Genomic DNA, 15,092 nt, shown 5'->3' on the forward strand with positions numbered 1-15,092 from the left:
TTGACCTTGAACTGTGACAGAGTCGTGACCTTGAACTGTGACCTAGATCCGTGACCTATACCCGTGACCTAGAGCCGTGACCTTGAACTGTGACCTAGGGCTGTGTCCTAGAGCCGTGATCAAGATCCGTGACATATATCCGTGACAGATCCGTGACCCTGAGTCGTGACAGACATGACCTAGAGCCGTGACTTTGCATCGTGACCTATAGCCGTTATTTAAGAGCCGTGACCTAGAACCGTGAGAGAGCCGTGACCTTTAGCCGTGACCTAGAGCCGTGAACTAGAACTGTGACCTAGAGCCGTGACCTAGAGCCGTGAACTAGAACCGTAAACCTAGTCCCGTGACCTAGAGCCGTGAACTAGAACCGGAAACCTAGTCCCGTGACCTAGAGCCGTGACTTTGCATCGTGTCCTATAGCTGTTATTTAAGAGCTGTGACCTAGAACCGTGACAGAGCCGTGACCTTTAGCCGTGACCTAGAGCCGTGCCGTGACCTAGTCCCGTAACCTAGAACCGTGACCTTGAGCCAGGACCTACATCTGTGACCTAGAGCCGTGAACCTAGTCCCGTGAACTAGAACCGTGACAGAGCCGTGACCTTTAGCCGTGACCTAGAGCCGTGCCGTGACCTAGTCCCGTAACCTAGAATCGTGACCTTGAGCCAGGACCTACAGCTGTGACCTAGAGCCGTGAACCTAGTCCCGTGAACTAGAACCGTGACCTAGAGCCGTGACCTAGAACCGTAAACCTAGTCCCGTGACCTAGAGCCTTTCATATATACTCACATAGCCTTTATCACTTCTTAATTCAGCAGCATTACACCCACCTACCAAGTTTTATTACATCTATCCAGTTCACTTTATTGCAACCTTCTTCAAAATTATATTAAATATCGACGAATATATAATCTAACCTATAATCTAACTTTGATGTTAGCCGTTGAAATCCGTCTTAAGGTAATTTAATTCCAAACAAACATACAAGGAGTGACCCCTCCTCCCCCCCCCTCGCACACTGTAGATAAATAAACGCTTTAACAACATTGAAAAATAATCCACATAAATCACGTCACAACAACAATGGCTGGACGTGCATGTCAGGGGCCGGATACTCAAAACACCTCATAAGTTACGTTTTTCAGCATGATACAGTACCATATATTGTGGAAGCCTTACAGTACCATAAATTTAGCATACTCAAAATTTAATTATGGCTCCGTAAGACTTCCGTAAGTTCTCGTAACTCTAGTGTTTACCCTGTAAATTAAGTTCTCTTGTCGGACGGTAGATGTCAGTGTAGATGCTAGTTGGCCAATCAACGCTCAGTTAACAAAATCATCAACCAATCACAAGAGAAGGAGAAATCAGCTGAGAGCGACGCACGTAATATTATTTTGTAAACATGGAAGGACCACCAGCCAAGATGAGACGGCCTAATTTCAGTGAGGCTGAAGTATACGCTCTTGTGACTGAGGTAGCCAAACGAAAAGAAATGATTTTAGGGAAGTTGGACTCAAGTAGTTGTACACTTCAACTCAAAAACCAGCCTGGGGTGAAGTGTTAAATGCGGTGAATGCTGTTGGTAGAGTCACCCGCAATGTTACTGAAATTCGGTGGAAGTTTTCTGATCTTCGTGTTAGCGTTAAGAAAAAAGCAGCACAAGATAAGAAATATGCTGGTGGAACAGGTAAGTCATAATATTGTTAGCGTGGTTATTGATTGACAATATGAAACAAACTTAACTATGGTTTTTCTGAGGCTTGGTACGATTTTACGTGTTTGTAAACTCAAGGAAGTAAGTAGTGTGGTGGCTCTCCATCGTGAATGAATACACATATTTTCCTTATATGAGCGCATTCATTAAAAGAAATATCGTTCTTCGAAGTTTTCCGTGTGAGTAAATAGTAAAAACTTTACCGTTCAACCTAAATTTTTATTTTCTTTTTACGTGGATTAACCAACCCAGGCACAGTCACTGACCCACTTCGGGGCCTGTAATAATAATTCTTTAGTACTATTAATAAAAATACCTCTTTATAAATAATAATATTAATAACAAATAACCATAAATGCCGAAATGAAAACACAAAAAGTGAGAATCAATATACAGTATGTATGTTGTGTTGTCGATATTACGAGAAACAATTGCGACCCTGCAATTGTGTGTAAATGACACATTTAGTCAGATCAGCAACCTTAGACTTGCTCCTAATTTTCGTGATGCCATATGGCAGCAGGGTCTACCATTAGACAACACATTATGCTTCCAATATCTTCCCACCCGGTAGTCAGGGAAGTCTGTACTACTGTTAATAATTTCCCCACAACTTTTGGATTTTCTTATTATACCTATCATCTAGATTACACAATTTTAAGACACACTTGTCATTGTGTCGCAACTGACGTGGAACAGAGATAGTTAATATGAGTTTGTGTGGCAGGGCGGCGGAGGCCTCCCGTTGGTAAAGGAAGCTAGGTTAGGTAGGTTTGGTTACTGTTATAAACTACATATTAATAATTACGTTATTTCCGACGGTAATGAAGGTCATAATGTATAAGTTGCCATAGAATTCCGTTTTTTATGTCGTTAATTTTCATTCATCAATAGATTTATATTCATATTTGATATACATTAATATGTAAATTTTACTTTGTTAGGCTTATAGGCAAGGATGTTCTATCTTATGAGTTTACAACTAATACAGGTTGAAAATTTCTGGCTGCGACTATTTTTTTTGACTTATTTTACCATTTATTGTCTGTTACCTTAAATCTAATTAACTTTTGACATAGATAAAGGAGAATTTTTGTGGCTACAGCTACAATGATAGGTTAGGTTATAATGTTTGGAACTATTTCAGTAGATTCCTTTGTAACTATGATTTCTGCCAAATATAACATAGTTAGCGTATAGTGTATGTAACCACAGCTCTCAGTAAGACAGTTATTATTTATATTTTCTCTTCAAGGTGGCGGCCCCCAAATTGAAATTACATACACTGCAATTGAAGAAGCAATTCTTCAACTATTAGATCCAGCCTCTATACAAGGATTCCAGGGGATGTTGAAAGTGAAGAACCTATTAATGGTAATTCAGTCAAAATACTTTTCCAACCCCCTGATATATATTTTGTTCTTTTCTGTCCTTCTTTTTATTTAAAAAAAACTTTTGGAGACATTTTTTCACATCTTGATTTGGAAATACTGTACAGTATACTGATTTTTTATATAATTTTGAAAAATAACAACACTAGTAAGTTGGTTTCATTTCTAGCTTGTTTATTGCTTCCCTAAGTTATATATTAAATGTTGTTATAACTCGTATGTTAATGGACAAAATTGAGAAGTGCAAATATAAGAAATTTAACGCCTAGTTGATATTTAGATTTAAAAATATTTTAAACAAATATATTTAGATGGTCAACACTATTTTTCAAACCATCATTTTTCCTAAAAGCTTTTGTATATTTGGAAATAGTGTAATATTTTAATTATACTCTTAACATAGACTTCAATCAACCTATTATACTACATTTCTTTCCAGAAGAAGAAAGAGAACCAACCCCCGGACCCTCAGGAGCTAGGTTTACAGCTACCGGTAGTTGTTTCCGAGAGGAATTTATGTTTCGGCCCGTTCAAGAGAAAGATGATTCTATAACCCTCATTCTGAATGAGGATATACAGGAACATGATATCACAGTACCCATTGTGCATTTAGAACCTGAAACTTCAGCACCTACAAACATTCCTGGAATTTCATCATCCGGAACATATGAGGTAGAAACATGTAGTTCAAGCAATACTCGTCAACCTATTGCTGCTACCACGGAACAGCGAAGTAGGTCTAGTACCCCTTCTGCCACAGCTGTTAGGTCAACTGTAACTGGTGATTCCACTGATGAAATGGGTTCATCTCCAATGCCAAGTACGATCAGAAGTGGCAGGAGGCCACGAACCTCTTCTGCCCGAAAAGATGAAGATCTTCTTCGAGAGATGCTTCGTGTTCAAACACAAATGAGGGACAGTTTTTTACAGCTTGTAGCGAACACCGAGTGCATTGCAAGAGTTATGCAGTCGAAAAATCCTATCCAATGATGCTGTGTTTATGGTATGTGTATATGTAGTTGTTTACTTAGGTAAGTCCTTTACTTTTGGTAAATGTGATAATAGCGTAGTTGAAAAGTCATCAAACACTTATTATAAATTTTCCTTTGAGTGATTGTTATGAAGGAAGACGGCATGTTAAAAAATTGTGTAACTTTCACTTGCAGCCTATACTAGTCATGAAAATGTAACAGGAATATTTAGCTCTCCATAAGTTCATTAAAATCATGAAGTTAAGTGAAAGACACACATTTGTCAACTAATAACATGTGTTGCAGTGCTACTACGGGTAATGTTTACCCAGGTTTTGGGTAAAAGTTCCGACCACACTCAAAATTATATGTTTGAAAAGAGGCTCATGTACTTATTTTTATTTTTTAAAGGTTCCTTTATTTTGTAAGACGTAGTCAATTTCCAGTTCAACGAGTTTTATTTATTAGTTTGTAGTTTGCGAAGTATGATTCAAGTAGGTTGAAACAGAAATAATGGTGCAAATTCACCAACAGCCTACTGTAATCGCTGCTATTTAACACACATTAGTCTCCAAAGCGCAAGTTGTTGCATTGGTTCTATCATAAGGATGTGCTGTCTCATGTTACATTTTATAGCTTAACAAGCAAAGAGTATTCTATTTTTTTCTTTATTACTTGTAGTAGTACAGTATTGGGTTATAAGTTTCTTTTAATTTACGGGTATTGATGCAGGTAATTCTAGACATATGAAAATTATACTGTATTCCATTCTTAAATCTAAAAAATGGCAACAAATAACAGTAGTTGTATTATTATTTCACAACGATGTGGTGACCCATGTCAAATTGTGTAGTTTAAGATGCAAACAGTAGCAATATTTTTTTATTGTTTCAATTTCTCAAATATGTTTTATGTAAGGATTTTTTGTTTCACAAACTTTAGTGCCTTTGGTATTTAGTAGTATTAAAAGTATACTGTATTGGAATCAAATATGTTCAAGGATATAGTACATATACTATTAAGGTAAGAGAAAGGCATTTAATTTCTATAAAGAAGTTTATTTTATTATGTACAGTATATTGAAAATAAAAGTTAAATCAATGTACGCTTTATTCGCATTACCTCTGTATACTACACTAAAAAATACTATTTAAACATAGAGGAAAAATGTATTGGTGAATTGATATTTGATTTTAATTCATCAAGTAAACCAATTACGGACTACATTGGCTCGGACTGCTTGGCCTGTCCCTGCTACAGCTGGATTGTCACTCTCTCCATCATCGTCGACCATGTCGTGGGGAAGTGGTACCCTTCTCATTAAACAATAATTGTGAAGAAGGAAACATGCATTTACAATTTTGGCACATTTGGAAGGATCGTATTGAAGTGATCCACCAGAACGGTGAAGGCATCTAAATCGTGATTTTAGGACACCAAAAGTTTGCACTACAACTACGCGGGTTTTGGTATGGCTGTTGTTATACCTAACTTCTCCAGGGGTTGAGGGGTTTCTGAATGGTGTCATGAGGAATGCCTCTAATGGGTACCCACTGTCACCTGGAATAACAGGAGTGATTAAAAAATAAGAAATAAATGTACAGCTCAATAAGAAATATAACAAAAAAAATAATTACAATGCCCTTGGGGGAATTAATCCCTCAGCCCACTCGTGTACCTATAAGCAAAAAACATATAAACTATATAGCTGCATTACCAAACAATGAGGCATAATGTATTTGCTTCCATATAAAAATAGCAATATAGCACAAATATTTTAACCATTTTTCAACAACCAACTGTAAGACAAATAAAGATATTAGGTGTGGGCCACTAATTATGTATGTGCCGTCAAGTGTCATAGCTTGGTTTAGGGAAAGTTATTAGGTTCAGCATAGGTTTATAAGGTCAGTGATGTCAAACTTAGTCGATATGCACGGTTAAACATAGCTGTAAAAGTGTACCGTTCCTTAATTCAACAAATGAATGATTTATCATGTACTGGGCAGTTAAGTAAGGTCCTCCTAGCATTAGAGCCTATGTTCCACCTAGTCACATTGATTAGCTGAAATAGGAAAAATCTTAACCGTGCCATTTAAACTTACCAATCAAATAATTATCACCAAAATCACCAGCCTCAAAGCGACGGCGAAGTAAGCAGTTGGCCCAGATGAAGGCGTCATGTTTACAACCTGGATACTTGGTGCTGTAGTTTGTGATCAACCCATCGGCATTACATACTACTTGTACATTGAGAGTGGTATCGCTTCCTGTTTACATATGTTCCTTCATTTTCAATTGGGGCTTTTATGGGTATGTGTGTTCCATCAATTGCACCAATGACTCTTGGAAGGTTTCTTATTCTGGCAAAACCTTGCACAGTTCTTGCTATTTGTACATTACCTGTTGGCATCTTTATTTCAAATCTTGCCCTTTCTGTGAGAATTTGGGTCACATCTCTAATAATTCTACTGACACTAGCTTGGGTAAGACCAACTGTATCACCAAGTATGAGGGCTTGAGCTGCCACCCTTCATGAGGGCCTGTGTGCCAGTAACAATTCCTTTTACTCTTATATATCACCATTGGTAGCGTGACGATAGGAGGCTCGTGGGTAGGTGTAATGATAGTATCAAGCAATAGGGAAGAAATAACGGTAAATACTGTAGGTAAATAATAGACACAATATACAAATACAAAGTTTATTTAAACATGAATATGAAATTAGAAGAAAGAATTGGTTTGTACTAACAGACGAAATCTAGTACTAGGCCCTCAGGCTCAACATACTCACACCATTACTGGGTGGACATACTCAATAACACTTCCAACCCTACTGGGTGGACATACTCAAGAACACAACTATTATAGTCATTTAGCACCATAAATACTAGGGCAACTGCCACTACAACACTCAGTCGTCAGGTGTGTTACTCAAGCAACAGCCATGGGGTCCAGCCACCATGGAGTACTATCCGACGAACTCTGGAGATCCCAGTGGATTAATTCCACCACACAAATAGCCCAACTGAGTTAGACACTCATCCACCAATGATGGGGGCTGGTAGTGGTGTGTGGCTTGGTGATCCGGCGTCACCTCGTGGACCGAGCGTTAGGGCCAGACGAGCCAGGTATGGGGGCTATAGGTAGTCTGAAGTGTCTGACGGCCGGGTCTCACGAAGGTAACTGATCCTACTGGACCTCGGACATCTCCCCAGACATAGTGGATACAACATCCACGCTACAGACACGGCCTAGGCTGCGTTAGGGACCTGTATGGATGAAGGGACGGGCACTTACTAACGGTTAAAATGCCCGCGGCGCGCTCACTCAAACTAGGCCAGGGAGTCCAGCTACTCCTCTTCCGATGAATTAATTTACTGTACACTCTGACGTTGAAACTGAGACTATGGACTCATTTTCATTCTCTACTATTATCTTCACTAACAATGCTCTGACTCAGCTATCGAAAGCAAAATTAAATTGATTACAAAGGAATGGATGGCAACAGGTCCCAGCATACAGCGTCTGCTCCCATAGACAAAGGCGGGGGGAACAGAGAAAACGGGGGACGTTTCCACTGGGGGACTCGGAAGGTTTTGTGGACGTTTGAGCGTAATATGAATCCTTAAGGTTTTCAGGTTAGCTCTTATCATGACCATTACACAAGTACATGTTGAAAGGTTCCACTGGCGTAAAATCTTAAGGCAACTAACACTTGCGTGTGTATGGGAACAGCATGAGATCTTCTCGTTCTACGCCTTAAAAATGGATCTAACTCTTCACACAGTCTTAGAATTTCACATCGAGGAAACCTATAATATCTAATTAGATTTTCATCGCTTATATTTATGGGATCCAAAGGGTCCCGATACCTTCGTTCACGTCGTAAAGCTCGATCATGCAGATAAGCTACAACAAGTTCCATTGCAGGGTAACTGGAAAATGATCCAGCGTTGCCTGTAGCTCAAGTCGATACTAACTTATTCAAAGTTTTATCATTAGGCCTAGAATAGAAGGGTTATGCCTGTAAAAAACAAAAATTATGGCCTTAAGGTTTTGCCTGGCTCTTAGGGGTAAAATACTGAAAAATGCACGTGTTAAAATCTCTGTATTCATTTAAAATTGAAAGAAATTGTTCATTATGAAAGTAAATAAGGGTGTTAAAAGTATTTAAAAGACATCCTCTTGCCTCTTGTCTGTCACATACTCGCATTTGAAACTGATTTCTGGTAGGAACAGCAGCCTTCTCCGTTAGCCGGAATCCTTGAAACCCAGAACTTTCTGAAAGCCGTAATTGAAATTTTATCTAAAATTAATTCCCAAAGCATGATTTTGCAGGAAACTTACGGCTTAGGTAAATGACTTTCAGAGAGGCACATTTTCCTGAAAACTATGAGGAAAGTTTCCCAGATAACCGAGAAAATTCCGGAGATGGGGGATATATTTCTGGGTTCGAGAGATGATGTAATGGGCAATTGCAGGAACTACCGAGAAAATGTTTCCATTACCATAAACATTCTGGGGATGAGGGATATTTTCTTGATTTGTGATAACTGTCTCGTTAACGGGAAAACACTCATTCATTCACGGTAGTGCTCTTCACCAATTGTTCTGGCTAACAGAGATCTCACAGTAATAGGTGTTTTACCCCACTAGAATTTAGGTAAATAATCCCTTGCATAATGTTGGCCTGTGACAAGACACATAAGCTATACTAAGATAGCCTTATTCTGGGCAAATTCAAATAAATTGGTTATTGATAGCATAGCCTTGCCTAACCTAAATGACAAATCACTTCTCTTAAATTACTCATTTAGCCTAGACCCTGGTGTTTTCCTTTCAATGTTGGGAACATTTGGTCTGAATTGTCTTCAAGTTCATACAAGAAACAACAATTTAAAACCTGAAAATATATCGGATTAGCCGTAAATTTTCTTAAATTAATACTCTACCTATGATAATGTTCAAGGAAAGTCTGGAACTAGGCCTAAGGTAGCTGCTAGACAAAGTGTCTCACTGACGGCCTGACGCTCACCAAAAAACCATTACACACTCTCTAACCTAACCTAACATACCATAACATAACATAACCAAACCTATCTATCTAACCTATACCCTATTAGTATAATTTCTTATTTAAATAATCCTCATGTTCTAACTAAACTAAGTAGGCCCCATGTTTAAACATTTATTTGCCTAAGACTGAAAAAGCAGTTATATAGGCCCCTATTAATCAAGTTAATTGCAATCCATATTTTACACCTAATATCATTTAATTTTGGCTAGCCTATGGAAATTTATAGCCTTTCATGTTATCATACTCTATATACATAAGAAAATAGGCTAAGGCTATTGGTTGAATATTAGAAAAACAAGGCGAAGTCTTGGCAGGAATGTTCACTTGACCTCATATTTGGCTTTCATTACTGAGGGATATTTACGGCTATACAACATTAATAAGTTCTATCTGCAAGTTTACTCAGTCATAAAACATATTTTTACCCTAAGTGTGAACAATACAAACCTTCTATTTTGGTAAGAAATACTTTATAATGTGTAAGAAGACAAAAGATGCGTCTCTTCCAAACTGAGACAAATACAAACACTCAAGCCGCTTATTATACAACAAAAAAGTTACGAAAAAGACAAAGTGAAATATCATATTTCAGTATGTTGATGTACAAAACATTTTCTTCTTTATTCTATGATAAAACAAGTCTAACAAGCATTATTACAACATATATTATTATTATTTTCTATACAATCGGGAATTAGTCACTACTACATCCGGGTTGAGAGTGTTACACAACCTCGGGAGCTGGTGTAAGTTACTTGCGTTAACTTACGGAGTTCGATGTCAAATATTGGTTTTGAGTATACCATCTGTGTTTTGAGTATACCATCTGTGTTTTGAGTATACCGATCTGAGACTGTAAGTCCAGTTACGGGGTAAACAAAGACATACAGTCCCATAAATGTTTTTGAGTATCCGGCCCCTCATCATTATAATTCAGCAACCATTGACAATATTACTGATTGCTGTCTTGGCAGTCCCGGAAGAAGTCTCTCTCTCTCTCTCTCTCTCCATTCCCCCAAACCCCTCAAAACCTCAATATTTCTCTAAAATTAGTTTTCAAGTTTACAAATTTTACTGAAAACAGAAAGAGAAAACGAGCTAAAAGCTATGGTGGTGGGCGAGGATAGGGGGTAAGGGGAGGGGAGGTGGAAGGGGAGGGAAGGTGGAAGGGGAGGGAAGGTGGAAGGGGGGTTCAATTGCGGCAGTGATTGTCCTGTACATACCAGACTCCCATTCGGAAAAAACAAACACATTCGGGTTTAAATTAACACCGTTGCACGATGGTGAAACTCCTGGTCCCTAGACGAGGTTCACGAGAGAGAGAGAGAGAGAGAGAGAGAGAGAGAGAGAGAGAGAGTTCACACATTTATCTATATTCCTGTATGCTCTACTTTCCACGTACTGCCTGAACACACACACACATCAGCTTACCTGCTTACGTGCCGTCATGCCTGCAGGAACCACTTTTAGTTACACAAAAAGGACCAGCCTCACTTTGAAGCAATTCCCGCTTTGATAGAAAGACCACTGGTGAAATGTGTCACTAGATCTGACATATCTTGACCTCGGGTCTAACTTCCAACAACCAGCCAACGTCAGTCCTACAGGAAATCCTCAACTTTCCACTGGTTTACTCACCTCCGGCTGTCTTAGACTGACTGACAGACATTCATTTCCATCACAACATTCTTGCCACCTCACTGATGAAGGGAATAAAGATATGTTCGTTGAGACTTACTCGATGTTGCCTGTAATGACATGCACGACAATTACAATAGTGGAATTAGTAGTAGTAGTAGTAGTAGTAGTCTTTGTTGCCGTGATAGTAGTGGCTGTATCAATAGGTGTAGTATTTGTAGCAACAGTAGTTGTAATCGTTAAAAGTGGTAGCAGTAGTCGTAGTAATTGTAGCAGGAGCAATAGTAGTAAAGTAGCTGTAGTAATAGTAGCAATAGTTGTAGTAGTACTCGTAATAACAATATGAACAGCATGCTTTTCCTAACCTTTCATTACTTGTCAGTTAAAGAGAAATGTGTTGTGTCAGCGTCAGGCACCAAGCCGATAAACACCTTATAACGCACTTATGACAACTGACCACGACCACTACCAGGTAACTTGGCGGTAAAGATACGAGTTTCAATTAAGTGTTTTGAGTTGGCCGGCCATTAATCTTGCCCAGGGAAGCCAGGAAACGCATATTTATTGAGACAAGAAAAAGGACTGAGCTTCGGGGTTTCCAAATTGCATGTTTTCTCTGGTACGAAATGAAATGCATTTAAACAAATTTTCCACAGGATATTTTATATAGTCGGGGATATATTAATGGTTGGTATATATGAGAGAGGGCCTACACATTCCTAAATTGGACTGGTACACTAAAGCACCTTGTACGGGTTTAGTGAACTCATGAAAACCACAGTTTTATTTCACTAACTCACGTTTTAATAGGTCACCTTTCCCATGAATCTTTTTCTCATGTGTAGATAGATTTGATTTTATTATATATATATATATATTGTTACGACCGTGTCGTATTTTTTCTATTTTTTTTATATATAACATGCTCCCATGTTCCATATCATTCCTGTAATGATGTGTTAAATTTACTATTATATATTCTAGTCACCTTACCCTGTGCTGTTAAGGTTTTACTGTCATTATTTGTTCAAGCCCATCTTATTTCTTCATTTTGTATTGTAACCAGCATTCTTTGTTCTCTAACGACCATCTGCATCGTTAAACGACCCGCCTAGAACCTGGATATTTAAGTAAATTAAGAGACGGCGTAACAATATATATATATATATATATATATATATATATATATATATATATATATATATATATATATATATATATATATATATATTTATTTATTTGTTTATTTATTTATTTATTTTCATGTCTTATTATTTTTAAAGTCTGTAATGATTCTTTTCCCGGGAATTTGTTACGGTAATTTACTCACTTAAGAGCTCTTTCAGAAGTTTCTGAATTGGGGTGGAATAACTGGAATTTTCTATTTGAAATCGTACTTATTTTACCAACTGACACGAATATGTTATTGAAATCTGACTAATAATTACGAGGGTTGTCTCCTGCAAGCACCTATCCTATCAGATTTAGCTCAAAGCTGATACTATGATTAAATGGACTCTGGTTCAGCTAACCCTTCAAGAGTTTCAGTGAGTCGAGGACGTGACAGAACTCAAACTCTTTATATGAGGAGTTCCGGAGAGCTTCGGACAGCTGACTCGTGCGACAATAAGAAACACATTTCCAAAGGTCCATTGACAGCTACCAGGGAACACTAGATATCTTGTGGCAGCTGTCGAAAACAATGCTACCCTGTGAAGAATCTATATAACGGTTTATGTATATTTTCTTGACTAGTTTTACCGTGAGAAACAATGGTCACTCACTGCATGGCGTCGATTTCATTTCATTTCATCATTTTTCTTCCGATATTTTAATATTTGTCCAGTTGTATCATGAAGCACTGCCCCCACCAAGTTAAGCTGTGTACACGGCCGCCGGTAATAGTGACGTTACCTTACATTAGCCACGATGAACCAAAAATAATATCCGTTATCCTTGGTGAATATCGGGAGCCAATTGAACATGTATGTAAGCGTGTAGGCCAGTGGTTGTCAACCTTGTTTGCCCCATGCACTCCTTTCACCATATGTCAGAATGTCATTCCCCCCTCCTTTCCAAGATTGTCTGCCTCAAAAAGTGCATTCCAAATAATATGCATATAATACTGAAAATCCTTTATTTTTTCCATATTAGAATCAGTTTCCCCCCCTGAAAACCTGAGGGGGGAAATTCCCCCCTGGTTGAGAACCCCTGATGTAGGATGTATGTATACTGTACAACTGAGTTCTTATGCCATGCGAGGATTTGTTTTATAGTTTGCGTAATGCTAAGCGATCCGAAACTGTCTCGGTGAAATAAACAAGACGATTTGTTAAGTACTGGTCTCACTGTTTGATGTATATATTAGAGTGTTTATCTTATTAATTATATTTTTATTTATATCTTAACTCTCATGTTTCTTAATTCACTGTAGTGTATAAGATCATTTGATACAGACAGACATTGATGAAAGTAGATCAAATCAGCTGAATGCCAAAAGAAAAGAAACTTACAAAAGATTTTATTTTTCTATTTTGTTTTGGTTTTGCATTGCCATTTTTTCTCCTCCATACCTACTGGCGGCTGAACAGATTGACGAGGGTAAAACCACAATGAAGGGGGAGTCATATCTGCACCTCTTATTCAGGAGTTTAATGGAAATAGTGGCGTAGTTTGATGGTTTTCGGTCAGGAAGCTCTGTTGGTGGCCTTTCCCTGCAATGTTTTTTTTTTGTTCTCGCGAATTTGACATGACTTGCAACACGGCCCAAGGTTTAGAGTTTCTTTGTATTAAAATATTATTAGTTTGCTGCAACGATTCAAATATTTCCTATTTTGTATGTATGTGTTTTTATCTATAGGTGTTAAAGAATGTATGTGTTTTGTTTGTAAGATTTTTTTGTATTTAAACTTGTGGCACCTTTGTTTAGCCCTGACTTCTATTTACACACCTCGATCATATCGCCCCTCACTCTGACGTCTCTCGAGGGAGTTAAAATTCAGATGCTTTAATCTGTCTCTATAATAAAGGCTCCAACTGCCTAGGATTAGTCTTGTCATTCTCCTCTCTCTCTCTCTCTCTCTCTCTCTCTCTCTCTCTCTCTCTCTCTCTCTCTCGGGAATTATAACACCCTGTTATATCTATAGATAGATAGATAAAACCAAAGACCCGAACAGTGATTAATACAACACGCCCCCGGAACAAGAAAGCTTTTAGTGTCGCCTCTGTTTGTGGACTATGTATACAAAGTGGTGTTTGTATATCCCTTTATCTTCCGTCTTCTCGTCCTATACGGCTTTGTGTATATAATAAAACACCGATAAGCGGTGAGATTGTCGGCCAGTATGGAGCTCTGATCGGCAAACTTTCAACATTAAAACTAAATAAGTTCATTCGGCCGAAATAGCTTTTGCATCTAAAACTCACTTTGAGAACTGAAGCCTCATAAAATGGTGTAATGCCTTCTGAAAATTCTCTCCCACGCACTCCTTCCAAGATGTGTTGGGGAAATACACTAGTGTGGAGACCTACACGCACGCCCGCCACACCCTACTGTACTGTATATATGTATATACTGTTTTAGACTAGGAGCACAAAGTTGCAGTTACAGAATTTGTTAAATTGATGTAAAAGTTTTCACATTCATTGTATGTTCATTAACAGTGTATCATCGGTAATAAAAAAACTTTGTTTATATTCACAGTTATTATTTCAAAATATTTTTTTTTTCTGTTCAATAACTATTACGAAAACCCAATGATAAACAAAATAGAATTATTATTTCTCCATCAAGTTTGTTTTGAAAATCACGAAAAAATGTATTGTTGACAAAAGTCTATTTATACATGAATGCATCTGTGAATTCATGCGCAGGATATATATTTTTGTTTATGTATTATATAAGATTGGTATAAAAAATTAAGTAAATTAGTAGAGGGAAAATTAATCAATAAAAAAAATTTAACTGCAAGTTTATAAGACAAATAAATAACCCAGTTAGTAAGGTGATGCATCAGTTCGTTGTCTTTTATTTCCAGGACGACGGTGATCCCCCTTAGGTGCCTATTGTGCTGAGGTCTAGCTAATACTGGGGTAAATACTTTAGCTCTTTAGTAGAAGAGAGTCAAATAGTGATCTGGGCTAAGAATGATATGGCAGTGGCCTTCCTGTCCCTCACTCATTTCTATGGCGTGTCTCTAACTGCGGGTATCCCTCTCTGTTTAGTTACTTATGTTTCTTAAATTTATTTTTGTCTACCTGTCTCATTTTTATTCAGTCTCCTTATCAACCCATACGGC

General features: G+C 37.9%; 1 protein-coding gene and 1 pseudogene across 1 annotated transcript; one reads left to right on the forward strand and one right to left on the reverse strand.

Annotated features, from left to right (window-relative positions):
* Positions 1-1,521: 1,521 nt before the first annotated feature.
* On the forward strand, positions 1,522-5,177 carry LOC121857623 (the record flags this gene model as incomplete). The annotated part of the gene is made up of 2 exons (XM_042353683.1): positions 1,522-1,687; positions 3,545-5,177. Coding segments are annotated over 2 exons (717 nt in total), but the record flags the coding sequence as incomplete, so codon positions are not given.
* A 100-nt stretch (positions 5,178-5,277) lies between these two features.
* Positions 5,278-6,644, reverse strand: LOC121857621 (annotated as a pseudogene).
* Positions 6,645-15,092: the final 8,448 nt, after the last annotated feature.

Source organism: Homarus americanus, unplaced genomic scaffold, assembly GCF_018991925.1.
Source record: "Homarus americanus isolate GMGI-L3 unplaced genomic scaffold, GMGI_Hamer_2.0 scaffold44995, whole genome shotgun sequence".
Taxonomy (NCBI): Eukaryota; Metazoa; Arthropoda; class Malacostraca; order Decapoda; family Nephropidae; genus Homarus; species Homarus americanus.